The sequence below is a fragment of the Leptinotarsa decemlineata genome, unplaced genomic scaffold (assembly GCF_025532065.1).
Source record: "Leptinotarsa decemlineata unplaced genomic scaffold, Ldec_3_MD MMD2_tig00001064_RagTag_RagTag, whole genome shotgun sequence".
Classification (NCBI taxonomy): domain Eukaryota; kingdom Metazoa; phylum Arthropoda; class Insecta; order Coleoptera; family Chrysomelidae; genus Leptinotarsa; species Leptinotarsa decemlineata.
In genome coordinates this window covers 4098489-4116180 of record NW_027412558.1, presented here as the reverse complement: position 1 = coordinate 4116180, position 17692 = coordinate 4098489, and the positions used below count along the sequence as shown (strand labels likewise).

Sequence of the window (17692 nt, the reverse complement as noted above, 5' to 3'; positions counted from 1 at the left end):
TCATTTTACTCACCTGAATTTCCAAACGCAAATATGAAAAAATTGACAGTTTTGAGGATTGCCGTTCTATAAAAAACAAGATTTTTAAACCAATTATCAGGCCACTAAATATTTCTATTTTGGTTTCTCATTTCTTTAGTACATAACATAACCAACAAATCCATATTCCAAAATCATAACAAACGTGACATCGGATCACTGGATCACTCCGAATATTTGCGCATGTCACAAACTGAAAATCCTTACGAATTTCTCTGGACTACTTCGACAGTTCTCATACGGTTTGCAAACTGGATTTCGTCTTCGCTAGAACATGCGACTATTAGTTCGAATCCTGGATTTGCTTTGCTAGAACGCCTATATTCATATGCGCATGCTTCGTACGATTCCGTATCGTTTGAAATCGCTGCTAGAACAAACCTAATGAATGCCAGTAGCATGCGGAGATGTGATGGAATCCGCCAATACTTCATGAAAATTCATAACGTATTCGAATAACACTTTATTGTGAGATTTTCACTGGTCAATTCACAAAACCTCACTACGTGTTTCACTAAGCAATAGTTTTCTAAGCGTTTTCGTACTATAATATGAACAGATTAGTCATGAAAGGAGACGACGAATTGCAAATTACTGTTCCCTCATACTGATTGTGAAAACAGCGAACTGGAAGCAGTTCTGTTCTATATAAGATTGTGTGAGCAAAGAAAAATATGTTACAGATCAAACAAAAAGTAATCAAGGAAATAGTTAAAGTGATGAATATCCTTCGAACATGGTGGATATAAGTTAATTAAGAGAACATTTAAAGAGTGCCTTTGGAAATTCTCGATTTTTCAAAAAGTCGAAGACTCAAAATTTATAGGCCTTTTATTTGAACCAAATAAACCAACGGATTTGTTTGAATGTTTAAGAAAAGTGATGTTTATGAAAGTGATTTTCAAAACTGTTCCTACATTTTAACAAGTTTTAGATAACCCAAAAGACAAGACTAAGCGCAAATAAAGAGTTTGGGGTTCACAAAATTGTGTGTGGGTGTGTAAAGGTGGCAATTAAAAGTTTGTTGGTCAAACTAAGCTGAATATGATAACTCGCTACAGAGAACATTTTTCACATGTTAAGTTATATAGACCAGAGAAATCTAGTGTTGGACAACATTTTGTGAGGAACGTCCGCAGAATAAGTGAGGAGTGCTCAAGTTGAGAAATCGAAAAATTGAAGCCAAACCAATATAAAATTTCCAGGTCCTGAATTCTACTTGCTTCGCTGTCTTACTATTTATCTATGGTTTTGTGCCGTCCACAGAACTTAAACTTCTGGCTTTTAGTCCTATCGTAGAACAAAATTTTGATAATATACGTGTATTTCACTCTCAGAGTTCTGAGATTTCATTGTATTTTGTGGTAGACTACTGAAAGACAAGGCTTAGTGACAAGGCAAGAGTCAAAAATCAAGAAAAAGACAAATGTTTACTACGTCACTAGTTCGGCAAAAAATTTAAATTAGAAAAAAAATGTTTTTCAAGAAATATATATTTTCGGTATTTCTGCTTTCTTTAGATATAGTAAAAACACAATGGAATACCAGAGATTTCCTGAAGAGAGAACACTCTTTAATAAAACCTTATTATGGTAAGTACCTTTAACTAATCTAAGGTTACAAAGTATTTTCAAAAATTTACTTTTCTCCCAAAGGGTCGGGAATAGATATACCTAATTGGCAATTCACTGGTCATACGATGGTTACTCCAAATTATATTCGATTAGTAGATGATACACAAAGTAAAAGAGGTGCTATTTGGAACACTCTGGTATGTATAGTATTCTCTCCATAAATTTGCATTAATTCGTTCATATTCCATTGTTCAGCCTGTGAGTAGCAAAAATTGGGATTTACAAGTTCACTTCAAAGTCCATGGAAAAGGAAAAGATTTGTTTGGCGATGGTTTTGCCATTTGGTACACTAAAGACTTTATGGAGGAAGGCAACGTTTTTGGAAGCAAAGATTTATTCCAAGGGTTGGCTATTATATTGGATACTTACAGCAACCATAATGGTCCCCACAATGTAAGTGGTATAAAATAATTTTTTAACTCATTTGAAATTGAATATCATTTCAGCATCAACATCCTTACATTTCTGCAATGGTTAATAATGGATCGCTCTCTTATGATCACGACAGAGATGGTACTCATACCCAGTTAGCAGGATGTGAAGCCAAGTTCCGCAATCTAAATCACGATACCCATATATCAATTAGATATGAAAAAGATGTACTAACAGGTATTAACAATTGACTAAACTGTTATGGGTAAATACTTGTTCTACCAGCTTGTGCTAGTTTGGAAAATGAATGTGTCCATTCTATGTGTTCCAGTCCATTTTTGGAGGTGTGTCCACATCTCCACATCGTGAAGATGTCTGCTGCAGACTTTTATTCAGTTGCCACTTCAATTTTTTTCATACAAGAAGTTCAATTTCCACTTATCTCATACCAGAACTGAACACCTAACTCTCGAGGCGTTCTTTGCCAACCAAATTATCATCATCAGACGGCTTAAAATAAATCTTATAGCTTTGAGAATCAGGACTTTTCTTCTGGTGTAGAAAATGTGTTTTCAGTAGATAATTTTAATGCCTGATGTTCCAATTCTACCTATCACGTTTTCTCTATCTAAAACATATATTTAAACTAATCTTCAAATGCTTAGCACTTGTAGGGTGTATAGTAATTTATTAAATATCTTTCCACCATAATAAAATAGACTTTTTGGTATGAAGCTGAACCATGCTTACTTGGCAGTAAGAGTGTTTTGTAACTTGTGGGGTACTGATGATTTTTGCCGGTCTGGGAAAAAAAAGAATAACCTGTACATGTACATTTGTTTTTTCAGTTTCCACCGATATAGAAAACAAAGCAGCCTGGAAAGAATGTTTTCAAGTCCAGGGCGTGAGGCTACCAACTGGCTACCATATTGGAATCTCTGCCACAACTGGAGATTTATCTGATAACCATGACATCATGTCCATTAGGTTATTTGAATTGGACTTACCCGATGACGTAAGTTAACCTCTGAAAGTTATATCAGTTATTTCATTGCTCTGTTTTTTCAGCCTGAAAACGCCGAGGATAGGTCGAATATAATCCCCTCTGCAGCTTTCTTCGAACCGCCTCGCGATCACGTGGAAGATCCAAAACCGTCTTCACTCTCCGGCATCAAAATATTTTTACTGATGCTACTGGGAAGTGTAGCGATCGTAGCTTGTGTTGTGTTGGGTATTATGTTTTACCAAAAACAACAGGAGAAGAGCAGAAAACGGTTTTATTAGTTTGTGCAATAGGCATCTAAAATAATCAATCTATTGCTATCAAGTTTGTTCAGGTGGACCACTTTCTGTCTCTATTTCGTTGGTCCCCATAAACTGGGTATGGTTTTCAATTGTTATATGTATTTCATGTACAATCTTTAAGCACATGAAAAATCCTATCACAACTGTCGTTGAAAAAATGATACCGTTTTTCATGTGTTTGAACTACCACGATTCTCCTGATTATGTGGTTATATTGACTGATATTTTTTTGTATTGAATCGAGTTGTGTTTTCTCGTTCATCATAATCGGTGTTTGTCTCAAAATCAAGTCTATAAAATCCAGAAAAGTACTTTGTGCCAAAGTTAAAAGCTCATTTTTTCTTGAATTCACTGAAATGCATGTATTTTTCAATTTTAACTTATTTTCTTGTTATAACTACTATGTGTTGTGATATTTTGCATCCAAGTTATATTCATTATCAAAAGATGAAGAGAGAACACAATAATAGGCCATTTTAGTCGTAGTTTTAAAATTTATATTCATTGTACAATGAAAAAACAATGCATAATTTAGTCATCACATCACTAAGAAAATGTTTTTGTGACTCTTAACTTTAAATGGATGTTGAAATGACCAAATCCTTAATTTATATCAATTTGTATACAAATAATAGCTTAGCTCTCAACAGAAAATTTAAAATTATCCAATTTGTTCAAAATGGCAATTCGTCGAAATAAACATTTTTTCCACTTAGATATTAACAATTTTCTTCATTTATTGTTTTATAGAACATAAAGCAGGATAGGTGAATGATGTACGCTTTAAATAAGAGTATTGATTTATTTTCACGACAGGACACTTATTTTAAAAACATTTCATCCAGGGTTCTGTGTACTCATCTGATATGACTGACATAGTTGAAGTGCGAAAGGAAACTTTGGCACTATTGTAATTTGTAAAATAATCGTGAACTGAAATACACAGAACGACATTCAGTTATCCAAAGATACATGAATTTTTATATGGTATACAGTTTTTAAAATAAAAATGTGATTTGTAAATAAAAATAAAGACTTTTTAAGTATATCTGACTAGCACATTCATTTAATGTTATTTTTTCAGTAGTAAAGAATAAGTTTTCGGGGATGTTCACTTCATTTCATCCCAGCAAACGATCAACATTCACATATACCTAAATATCAATGGAAGGAAAACACCAAACATTCAACATACATAAAACATTTACATATACTTTTAAATAGAAAACAGGTTATTCAAACTTCAACTGGCTTGGTTTCAAATATTAAAAAACTAGGAACAGGTTTTATTTGGAGTCGACATTTCACATAACATCTTAGGTCCCTTTTCTCGACTCCAAATAGTTCAAATGTGTTTATTAAAAATATTTCAAATTCAATCAAAGTAAAAAGATTTTATTATTTTTGTAAATCCAAAACAACTCAAAACAAAGTGAAAAATCATCAAGAAATTGACTGAAATGTTAAAACCATTTGTACCTTTTCAGAAAGTGATTGAAAAATACAGTAAGGTCAAATTCCAAATGCCCAATAAGATCTATCAAAGACTGAAAGCAGCTGTTCGGTTACAAATTTAGGCATTCTCAGTCATTATGAAGGCTGGAATTTGTTGTCTTTTTAAAACATCTTTCTTCTATGTTTCTTTTTGGATGCAGCTTCAACTACTCCCTCTTCAGTGGTATATTGAGGACACCAATACACTTTATATTAACACATTTATGAATTAACTTGGCCAGTACATAGAAACATCAGTTCTCACTTTCATAAATAAAAAACTAATTATGAAAACGTAGTTTCTGATTGATATTAAACTCCACACCTGACACCAATTTAAATAAATCAGTACCAAATGTTTTAAAGATTTTTGTGCTCTATGACTGATACCAAAAAAAGAAGTTTGTATATATCGGTAGGCCTGCGATTATACATGTAAGACATAAAATGATTTTACCACAATTAACATTCATGGACTACTTGTACACTGATGCCATCATTTTACAAGTTGTTGAACATTGAAGAAAGAAATCTGTATGCCTGGTGCAGTGAGTGTTGTGCTAGCAATTACTTCAGCCGATCTAATGTACAACTTTAAAGCAAGGTTTGTTTCAACTGTCTTCGGATAGTATTACTATAATCCTGTGTCTGACTAGATAGGGGATGAACAAACCTTCCGAGATCTACAAATCGAACCAGCACAATATTCACTCGCCCCGTATGAGATAAATATGAAACGAAAACATCCTTACACGGCAGTTTCCCTGAATATTTTCACTGGACTATCGATATTTTGTATGTATATGTAGCGAGTAACAGTGGTGGGTGTGGTAATATCTTCGACTTTCTTCACTTTCAAATCCGTTACTTTTACACTGTCGTTTTCAGTCACTATCGAGCCTGTATTGAATGAAATATAGGAATTTTAGTCGGATCGAACCGAGTAGACTCTACAGTGCAAAACAACTCTACAAAAAAACAAAATACGAACAACTTAGGGTTGGGGCGGTGTACCGGATTAGAACTTTGATAAATTAGTAGATGTTAAGATTTAAGTAATTTCAGAATCTCAATAATTTGAGTTTATGACCTACAACAATGTTTTAGTTTTTTGATCTTGATATAACTGATATATCAAAATTCTATTGAGTGCTCAACTGTTTACTATTAACATACAGGGTGTTCTACAGTCAATTCAAAAAATTATTTGTTATTTAGAGCTTATAAAAAAGGAAAATCTTGGAAAAACTGTTGGAGTTGGAACACCTGAAAATTAAAATTGAAGAACTAAGGTAGTTTGATTGGACATATATGTGACAGATCCGTTGAATAAAAAAGACTGATTAGACAAGCTTTCTTCACATGATATTTTTCGAAATACTTGAATAAAGCTTCGAGAATAGCTAGGTATAAAAAGGCTTTATATGAAAGAAGGACTGAACACGGAGTAATAAAAAAATTCAATCCTCATCCAAACGAAATTAAATCCATAAAAAATCAGAAAAATAGAATTGAAATTTATTTTAATTATCATTGTTTCTACTCCCTTGATGAATACTTCAGAATTGCCCCCCAAGTTCCCCCCCTCAACTTTTGAATGCACCAATTCATGCAGACTGATATTATTCTCAATTTTAATACTCCATATATATAATTTGACTTGATCTTGTATATTTTATTATTGTCTATTATTAATTCAATATTTGTGTGTACGTGTTAAATCTTCTGTTATGCTCTTTCAAATCACGACAATATCGGTATCTCAAGAATTTAGTATAAAATAAATTTAATTTAAAAAACTTAAAAACACGCTTTTATAGAACATCGAACTAAAAAACTATTTTTTTATAAGCTTAAAATATTAACGAACGAAAAATACTAATATTATTGTGAAAAAAGCGACTGGCACTTGATATACAAATAATATGGCACAAAGCGCCAAAGTTTTTTTCACAATAATACTATTTTCTGATTTTGATCTCCACAAACTTTATTGGAAAAATATATCACCTAAGGTATATATTGGTCAAACTGGCAGGACATTTAGGAATCGAATCCAGGAACATCATAAGAGCTATGTAAATAAGAAAACAAATTCAACACATTCAAATCATCTTCTAGAAGAAAATCACATCTTTAATGAAGAGTTCGAAATTTTGCACATTGAAAATAAAGATTTGAAACTGAATCATTTGGAAGCAATGCAAATTAGTAAACTTAAAAATTCAAACATTCTAATAAATGACCAACTAGATTTGAATAGATCACCATTATTGAACTTGTTTTCTTAGAAACCCAGAAAGAATTATTATTGATGTAGATGTGAGGCAATATGCTTTAGGTAATCATAATTGAGCAGGTTTAGGTAATTTCTTACAGGTAGTCTCAATTATGGTTACCTGTAGTGTATGAATGTAAGGATAATTTGATGTATTAATCACTTGAAAAAGCTAATGTTTAGCGAAACATTTGATATATTTTTTCAATAAAGTTTGTGGGGATCAAATCGTTTAGGTGTAGTTTGTGAAAAGGAAACAATAATACTAGTATTTTTCGTTTGTTATTGTTTTAAGCTTATTTAAAAAAAAAGTTTTTAACTTTTTAGTTCGATGTTCTTTAGAAGCGTGTTTTTTAATTTTTTAAACTATATTTATTTTTTAGTTTCGTATGCTATAAAAGCGTGTTTTTTAGTCTTTTCAAATTATATTTATTTCATCTAAACTTTTGGATCAATCAAGCGTAGGTATATTGTTTAGAAAAGTGACCATTGATATTTTTAGTTACGTACAGCGCCATCTGCCCGCGAATAGATCAAGCAATAATATCGATAATACTGTCAAATACAGATCCTGATCTTGAGAGTTACAAGCAAACTGACAAACATACATACAGGTGAAGCTAATATAAAGCGTGTAATGAATATTATCATGATCATTATTAAAGTTACAATATTTCGTCGGTTCCAAAGGTTGAGACATGTAATAAAATGAATTAAGAGTTTATTTGAAATCAGTGCCGTGTTACTTTGAATTAAAATTGCATAGTTTGAATGTTTTATCCTTTATGAAACCTTACCGATCACCAGAACAAAAGTTCTGAAAATTTCAAACGAATCGCTTGATTAGAGACTTCCAAAACGAAACACCGCTCCAGCTCTACCCTCTACAACGCTACGCTGCAAGCAAAGAAATATACTACAGCAGTCGAAAAAAAAAATCAAAAAACTTAAATCTGTACAAAACAAAAAAAATCACACCACAGAACAACAATTCAGTTTATGGCGAGGTCGTCGAATATTCTCTATCGGCCGTTTTTTCGGTTTGTCGTCACTAAAAATATGAACGTCCGTCGTCGTGTCTTCCGACACCTTTTCCGAGCACTCGATACAATTCTCCAGGCATTTGGCCGGCAATTCGCTTTCGAAATCGTACCAATCCTCGTCGGAAGAGCTGTGGTGGCTCTGCAGCCTCTGAAGAGAGCCTTTGTTCGTAGGTTGAGCGAGCTTCAGTCTAGCTCGAGAGGCAGAATTCGGCACCTCCGACTTGGACCTGTCCCGAAAGAAGCAGTTGTTAGTCTGGACGACGTTGACTGTTTCAGAAGCTGATCTCCTAATAACCTTCGGGGTCTTCTCTAACTCTGACCTTATTATATCCTCCAGCCTGTTCTTCAACTGAGCTGGCGACACAGAACCTCTTCTGATCTCCTCCTTGTCATCATCTAAGTCCACTTGCTCCGAACTAGGCGAATGCAAGCGCGAATCTATGCTCTCTGGGGTGTAAGGATCGTGCGAGAGCATGTCCCTGGTGATGGGTTCGTGCAACAGCTTAGAATCTATTGAGGTGTTCGCAAAACTACTTTTCGTGTTTGCTAAGTGATCGCACATGTCGATTATGTTTATTTTTATGGAAGCAAACGATTGGCAACACTGGCATTTTTCAGGCAAGCAAGCTAAAGGTGCGTGATCACAACAATTAATTATACCTGAGTTCTGCTTCACCTCCATCCGCAGGTAGACCGGCTGCAAAGGAATCGACACAATCGATATGAATGAAGCGTTCGGGACTATTGAACCAGAAAGTTATGAGTAAATTTTGACGGATAAGTTGATTCTCGATTAGGTCCAGTTAGATTTTTATGTAATGTAAAGCAAACATGAAATTTGGAATGAAGGATCTGTGGGAAAACTGTACATAGAAAATATTTTGAATAACAAATTTCTTCAAGTGAAAGCAGACTCCAAAAACAAGTCATATTTAACAAACACTTTATTGTGAGTTTTCACCACAAAGTTTCACAAAAACGAAAGACGTGTTTCGCTATACAATGGCTTCTTCAGGCGTGTGTCTATACTAACTAATGAAAATCTCATATTTTTGTAAAACTGTGTAGTGATAATCTCACAATAGTGTGTCTTGAATACGTTATAGATTTTATCAATATAGGCCTATTCCATCAAATATATAAACATATCATTTGCAAAGATAGCACTGTTTTAATCTGCTATCGATGATACTAAGCTGTTGAAAAATCGTTCAATGAATGAACACATCTGATATAATGGATCAGAATAAGTTATTATGACAAGTGACAACACTTGTCATTTTGACATAATGACAAGTAACATTTGTCATTATGACAAGTGACAACACTTGTCATCATGACAAGTTACAATACTTGTCATCATGACAAGTGACAATACTTGTCATCATGACAAGTGAAAACAATTATCATTATGACAAGTGACAACACTGGTCATAATGACAGCGTTGGTCCAAATAGGTGATTAAACTCCAATGACTATGGACGGTACAGGATTGCTTACTTTTGCGATTTTGTTAGACACGTCACGTGATCTCGTGACGTAACAGTGGTGACTCTGGATTGATTCGGTACTGCACTTTTAAATTAAAATAAACAAATTTCATGTAAATTCCTTATTGAAATATTATTTTTATATATGATTAAATACTTAATATAAATTTTAGTTCAATTCTGTGATTGAAACAACAATAAAAAAAAAAAACTACAATAAAAATTTATTGGCGCTCCGGGGCGACTTCATTGATTCCAGATTAATCCATATAAATGGATTAATACTAAGTGAAAATTTTTCTTTTGTGGATGATAGGGCGAGCTATTTTGCCCTTTTTAAAAGTAAGAGGTTTCATCAGTTTTTTTATTATTTTCATGAAAACTGCAACTCCCACAACAAATCTGTAATGAACTTTGTTTTAGATAAGCTCATTATCTAAAAAAAAATGTCATAACTTTTTGTTCCATCTTCTATAATAAACGCTTAATAATCAAAACTATACATTGGCAATGAATTGTTTATAGGTGTAACAACTTTTTTTATTTATCTGACAAAAAATACATGATACAGTTTTTATTTTTTATTATTCTCCTTGTATATTTTGTTGATCAGCTTGAGGTTGAGGAGATACAATATTATGAGGAAAAGAGCAACTTTGGGATGTGGATGGCTTAAAATTATCCAAATTTGATTCAAGTAACATACTGATCGTTTCATTGTGTGTTTTCTGTAAGGCTCTAATATTGCGACTTGTATTCTGTAAAACTTCCCTCTTTTTATCAATTGTTGGATAATTTAGGTAAACAATAGGTACTGCAGTTTTTTTTTTAATTTACGACGCAAAGGCAAACCTATAAAAAAACATATTTTAACCAGTAAATTAATAGAAGTTTTAACCTAACAATTCATTTTCAAGGTCTCGTTCATAATCATTTTCTGTAAAACAAATCCATTTTTGAGAGTGAATTTATCCCTTCTTTTGCAGCCACGAATCCATTCTTTTTGCAAAGTTGTGGAAACCATGTCTTTAGCAATAGGAAAAGAGTGAAATATTACATTAGTAACACCACTTTTCTTTAAAGTCAACTGATTGCTTTTGCAAGTTGACACTGCACAAATACGACCAGGCATTTCGATTAAAAATTACAAGGTTATTTAATGGTTAGACAATTATTGTTATTACTTACAAAAATGTGAATATTTCCAATTTTTATCTTAATTTAATTTAAAATTGTTCAAAAAACAAAAAAGTTCCACAATGGCAAAAAACAAACCTCAAAACGGAAGAAAATAACAGAATCTTATATGGCGTCTACTCGTTACACCAGTTTAAAAAATGTCCAAAAGCATAAAAAAATACGACTTTCACGATAACAAATCCAATGTTTCAGAAACCTAATTGGTATAGTTAAATGAAAATTTAATAAAAATAAACAAAAACAATGTATTACTGTCCGAAAATAATCCTCAAAAAATGTTAAAATAACACACAGTCTTATGTCAGCTACTAAAAGTGTCACCAGTGTTACGTCACATCTGCTCGGCGCTTGTTTAATGTGGCGATATATGTAAGTAAGCAATCCTGTGTGTTCATAATCGTTGAATAAACTCTATCACATCCTATCACATCTGACTACAAATTGAAAGTACAAGTAACTAGGAAGGGCCCAGATAGTTATGTATTATCTGATAAAAAAAGTCAGAGCCTCAGGATAGTATTATGAGAACTTTTATCTTTATTTAATTGTTTATGTGGCAAATAAGTTTGAAATTCGATAGATATAGATTAGGACCCAATTAATATTTTTGAGCAATTTTAAAATAACATGTTAAATGACCCAACTCAAAATGTTCAATAATAGAAATATGTTTCGAGATGGTATTTCAAAAGGAACCATTTAAGGGCTATTATAAACCTTTTTTTGAAAGTAGCTCACCCTGAAATATAAAAAATTCATCCTCTATTGATGATACTGTTATATTATATTGAGCTGGAAATTGGAATGGTTTGACAAGCAAATATAAACAAAAAATATTTAATAAAACCATAGTTAAATAAGCTTATTAAGCAAAGTCTAATTTACATTCAGTGATGAATTCACTCATTGGTCTATTTGACTCATTAGTTGACTAAAAGTGCACCTAAATTATCTCTAAATGAACTAACTTGGCTCATATATCTTCTTTTTGCTTATCGAGAGTATCAATTACAACAATTACAACATTTAGGCTCTATATATATATACAGTCCTTTTTCATTTGGTGAGGTTTTATGCAGCTAACTAAGAAAAAATAAATGCAGGGAATAACTGAAATTTTTCCTAAACTACCAAAACTTTTCAATGCTGAATGTTTGCTTTTTACTGTTTGGAACTAGAATAAGCTAATACTAAGCGTGTTAATTATTTCCTACTTCCATAAAATATAAGGTGAGTGATGATGAAAACATGTGGGGGTTTTTCAGAAATATTTCAAATAAGACTACCGTCGTTTTGTGAACATCTCACACTAGATTTATTGCAAAAAACTACTACCTTTTTGATTACTCTATAATAATGAAATGAAAAAATCTCTTACTCAAATCAAATGTAGATGAATGTCTTGAACCAAATACAACTACAATAAAATCACACAAAGAATACCTTACTCATGACAGACTGTCATCTGAAAATCCAGAAATACTGGCTGCATAGAATAAACAAAAAAATAATCAAACCTTACACCCAAACCAATCAGAACTATAAATATAAATCAGAAGACTTCATTGAGCTTCCAGACATTATACAAGTTCTTCAGTGGCTTAATAAAGGCAACAAAATATGTACGAAAGATTATCCACTTAATTGGTAGTACTACAAAAAAACTGTTTAGAATAGCTACTGTATTCCTCATGATTTTCTTGTATGTCATATTTATACACTGAAATCTCACCTTGTGATCCCCCATGCACGTTTTCCCACCCATCAGTCCGTAATCCACTATGGACTCCTTGTCCACCAACTCTTTGGCAGTCTTGCTCATCAACACCCTGTCGCACCATGCTGGGCACCTCGTTTGCATGTAGCTCGTCGCGTGGCAAATATTTTCTTCGAATGGATAAGATGGAGGGAAAGTCACTGGGTATTCAGTTAGGGTATCTTCAAAAGCTTCCAGTTCCTTGTCAAATGACTTCAGCTGAAAAAAAAATATAGTTGTTTCAAAATTCTTACATACACAAAAAAGAGTATGAGTCTCAGGATCGAACCTTGGAGCACTCCTGATTTCACATCTTTTGTACACGAACAACTATCAGTTTTTACAAATTGTCTAAGCTCTGCAACATAGGATTCAAACCATTTCAGGCAGTTTTTAGCAAAACCCATAATGATGTAGCTTTAAGACACAATAAATACTCATTATTATTATTTATCGATTTTCTACACACATTTTTCAGACAAAACTCATACCACTTATGCCACATCCCCCTTTATGAAAAAATAAAGAGTTGATAAAACGTGACGAGATCATTTTGAAAGTTCATTCAGTAAGTTCCAAATATATTCAGAGCAAACATGGATACAAGTAATTTTGTCTGAAAAAATAAATCACTGAGCTTAGCTTTCATCACAGTTCAAAACTGAGATGACAGATTGATGGCTGAAATAAAGCTATCAACTACATTGCAATTTAATTGGAATAGTTCCCATTAAGTGAAAAGTAAATAATAGATATTGATAAATTTCCAAAAATCTGGTTGCTGAAAGTTTTATTTACACCAGAATATTGCAAAACCATTTTACAAATATCAATTAAGTTGGAATGGATTTCTAATTGAGCCCAGCCTGTGATAAATATGGGAATTATCTTTGGAATGCATTTATAAAGCTGCTTATCTTAGAATACACAAAGGAAATAATTTCTGATTAGGTATATCCTACAAGCACATTGAAAATTCATTTATTGAAACCATGAAATGGAGATTTGATCCAATGACAAATAATATTTTTGTAAGTTAGCTGTGATAAGGTATATCAGGCAAATATGTTGACATGAATTTAATGGAATGACAATATGAAATAGTTTTCAAGAATTATTAGGGTTACCTCAATAACTTTTAATATTAGATAAGGATGACAATATTGTTTTATAAAGGAGTATAAAAATTACACACAATTCAGATATGTCACTCTAAACACTAAGAAACAATGAAACAAAGAAGGCAAATTGCGGAAAACATCAACTGATTAGTCAGCGCAATTGCTGTTATCTGTTGGATATTAATCCAAGAGTTTTGAGAGAGAGATATATGTTTAATGTCACAAGAAATACATCTTGTCGACAAACATTTGTCTGCTAAAAAAATAACTGTAAATATTATTAAATTGTTAAGTAAATATATAAATGTACTAATATATACAAATACACAAACAGTATCTTTGATAAAGTGTAATCTTGTACATGGGTAAAACTATGATTGAGTAATTTTTGTATAAATGTATACATAAAAACACTACAAAAAGAAAGAAAGAAAGAAAGAAAGAAAGAATATATATATATATATATATATATATATATATATATATATACACAATATATACAACATATACACATATATAAAACATATATACAACATATACACATATATACAACATATATACAACATAAACACATATATACAAACATATACACATACATACATACACATGAAAATTATTGTGTCAAGGTTATCCTCAAAAAATTCATTTAATGTATAGTAAGCCTTTTTGACCAGAAATGCCTTCAAATTTCTCCTAAAAGATAGTAGCGTGACACATTCTGTTGAACTTTTAGGTAACTTGTTATACATTTTCACTCCATTATATATAATTGAGTTCTTGATTTGACTACTTGTTGGGATAGGAACCTTTAATTGGCAAGCTTGTCTAGTATTGTGGTGAGGCGGTGAAGTAAAGGTACCTTTGTTCTTGTGTGTAAGTCATGCTGATTCAAGAATAAACAATGAAGTCACAGTTGGAATTCCATACATTAAAAACAGTGGCTTACAAGGATCATTCCACTTTGCCCCAATGAATTTTTTAAGAAAAATTGATCATGCTACCCAACTAACCCTTCTTGAAAAATTATTATTATCATCATTACTAGTAGTAGCTGGGGTGTGAAACTGAAAAATATTCTGTCATTTTCTTCAAATTAGAAACTTGTATGTTGTTTACAATAAGACTGGTTATACTTTCTTTGTGGATATTTCAATAATGTTCTTTTTTTTGTGGAGATCTTTTTAAAACATGAAAATGAATACAAGAATATAATTCATGATCCATATTCTCTCAAATAATAATTCTCATCTCACCAGATACCCCGGAAACTAGCTAAAGAATATATAATAGAAGATTCTGAGAGAACAAGAAAAAGGTTGAGTTTAGAAAAGGTTCAAACAGAAACCATAACTTGTTCAAATTCAAACCAGACACTGCATTTTCAAATGACAACCATACATTAACATATTATTATAATGCTTATAACATATAACATATGTTGTTATGGTGTAGAGCTTAAGTGGAAAATACCAAACAAATAAAAATAATAAATGCTTACCCATTCGGTAGTGGGATTTAGGAATACGGCCTGGTGATCGGAATGGTTGAATTCTTTCTTTCCCACAGTCAATACTAGTTTGCTATCATCAGTTGTGAACTGCAGCTTCATGAACTCATTATTTTTATTATTTTGCACCCTCGTAGTCTTCAGTCCATCAGTCAATTTCTACAAACTCCTTGAATCAATATTTGTTGAAATAAATGTAGGTGAGACACTCACCTTCACTACCCCGTCAGTATCAGTTCTGAAATTGAAATCTCCAAATAGGAAGTACGGTGCATTCTCGTAGGCATCATCGTGGAATCTCTGAAGGGTGTGCTGTAGAGCCCGCCGCCTGTTTCTACAGTAAACTGAGGGAAAAGACTCCATCGCAATGAAATTGGAAGCATCATGGAACAAATGAATATTCACCAAGTCTAGTACTGTTCCATTCAGTGACCACCTGGTTCTCATGAAACCCTTTCGAGACCACTTACACTGTAAAACGAATGAATATAACTATTTCAACTCTTCACCTACCAAGATACTCCCTTACTTCTGGAAAGAAATCTTGTGGAAATTTCGACTTCTCTTTAGTTACGACAGCTTCTATGTTGCCTGAATGAATTTCTTTACCCTGTACCGGTATAAATATTGAGTCTTTGAAATCCCATATCAAAATATTATCTAAGGAATGATGTACAAAATACAAATTTCCCAAGGCCTACGGAAACACTATGTGAAATTAAAAAAAAAAACGGTCGTATCAGCTTACTGTAAAATTTTCAGCGGAACTATAGTCTTCGTCTAAGAATACCCTGACTTTATCGAATAAGCGTAATTCGTTACTTGACATAAGCAACTTGACGAAATGCTCAACATGCCTCATGCTGAGTTCATAATTTTTACCGCCAACTTCTTGGCAATGTAAAGCTATAAATTTTGGGTCCAGTTTCGACACTGTCGAAAGGAATTCTTCTGTCCAAATTTTAAGCATTTCAGTGGGCTGAAAATGTTAATAATCAACTGACATGTCCTGGCATAGAGGGTTTACTTACATCCTCGAAAATTGATCCAACATTTGCCGTGACTAGTAGAACGGGTATTGTTGTGGAACCCATAATTAGAAGTAAATTCTAAATTGTAATTAAAATCTACTAATTTAGTGATAAATTTCGTGTATCTACTTAAAAGTAATTAATAGCATTTGAGTAGATGTCGAGATGGTAAGTAGATTATTTTTGCTACACTGAACACTCATTATCTCTGGATTATGTACAATTTAATTTCCTTTAATGTTTACTACACTTCTACTATGGAAGCAATTTTCGTTTATCCCAAATGCGCACGCATTCGAAAAAAGGGTTATTGATTAGTTCCACAGTCTTGTCCAGTATTTGAAATTGCTCTGCGTCTTGGAGATAAAGTTGCCACATAAAAATACCTATTTATAGAGTTTTACCAAATTGAACAAGATGTTTATTACATCACGTCTACATCAACGACTATCATTTACGTCAATGGTTTCATTATTTCCGCAATAAAAAGAAATTTCTATTCTTTTTATAAACCACAAAACAACATATCATTATCTACTGCTGGCTCTGACGTTCTTTAGGTAGTTAATATTCAGATGATAATTGATAATAATATACATTCAGTCATTATTACGAAAAAAAATGTTTAAAAAACGGAAATAACATGTCTAAAATTTTGTTTGGTTATTAATACATATATTTCGAAACCGCGTTTAATAAAAATAAAACAGACATTGCTTTATCCAGTTTGTGTTTGTCTTCTAATGTTAACACTAAAAATAGATAATTTTAACTGTTATTTCAAAATTTTCAAAAAATAAATTGCAATAGCCTCATTATCTCTTTGTTCTGTGGAGGTGTGGTGGGTAGTGACTAGTGAGTGGTTATGTCTATGCAAAGATGCATAGAAACAGATTCACTTTTATTTTGTCAAAAACTCTCTACTTGAGAAATGAGATTGTCCCAACTTTCTACACATATTCGACATATTGATAGGTGAAACAAGAATCATTTCCAAATGTAAGCATTGATGTGCGATTTTCATGTCTGTGAATAGGATGCCGAAGTACGTTGGATCTCTTAATTTTATGAAAAATCAAAAGTACTTTAGATCGAGTGTTTTCGTCAAAATATTTTACATAGAAGTTGATTTCACCATGATCTGTCACAGAATATGATAATGGTGAGTGGATTAGAGTTCAATAGGGAAAAATTTGCATCGACGAGGGCGCAGTATGGTGACATCAAATGGTAAACAGCTGATTTAATGAATGTGAAACATATTTGTATGTTCAGTTGTGAATTTGTGGAACATTTTTGTATCAATTTTATATTTTAGAACTGATAAGTAGGTATAAGGAAATATTTTCACAAAATGAAGCGCAATAAATCACAAAAATATAATAGACAGCTGACATCACTTTCTATTGTTTTACCTTTTG

General features: G+C 32.3%; 2 protein-coding genes across 4 annotated transcripts; one reads left to right on the top strand and one right to left on the bottom strand.

Annotated features, from left to right (window-relative positions):
* Positions 1-1388: 1388 nt before the first annotated feature.
* LOC111517166 (vesicular integral-membrane protein VIP36) lies at positions 1389-4398 on the top strand. Its single transcript, XM_023173238.2, has 6 exons — positions 1389-1631; positions 1695-1810; positions 1869-2066; positions 2120-2282; positions 2894-3060; positions 3114-4398. The coding sequence occupies exons 1-6, from the start codon at positions 1514-1516 to the stop codon at positions 3327-3329; spliced, it is 978 nt and encodes a 325-aa protein (XP_023029006.2). The 5' UTR covers positions 1389-1513; the 3' UTR covers positions 3330-4398.
* On the bottom strand, positions 4139-16903 carry 5PtaseI (inositol polyphosphate-5-phosphatase A). 3 transcript variants are annotated; one of them, XM_023173205.2, is made up of 8 exons: positions 16272-16891; positions 15989-16219; positions 15770-15937; positions 15454-15711; positions 15232-15399; positions 12589-12831; positions 8826-8862; positions 4139-5744 (listed from the first exon to the last, which is right to left on the bottom strand). In XM_023173205.2, exons 1-8 carry the CDS (start codon positions 16332-16334, stop codon positions 5593-5595), a joined length of 1320 nt encoding a protein of 439 aa, XP_023028973.2. In that variant the 5' UTR covers positions 16335-16891; the 3' UTR covers positions 4139-5592. The 3 variants fall into 3 exon arrangements, with proteins under 3 accessions (XP_023028973.2, XP_023028963.2, XP_023028990.2); XM_023173195.2 differs by having other exon boundaries at positions 5575-8862; positions 16272-16903; XM_023173222.2 differs by lacking the exons at positions 4139-5744; positions 8826-8862 and adding an exon at positions 12148-12342 and having other exon boundaries at positions 16272-16894.
* Between the last annotated feature and the right edge of the window lie 789 nt (positions 16904-17692).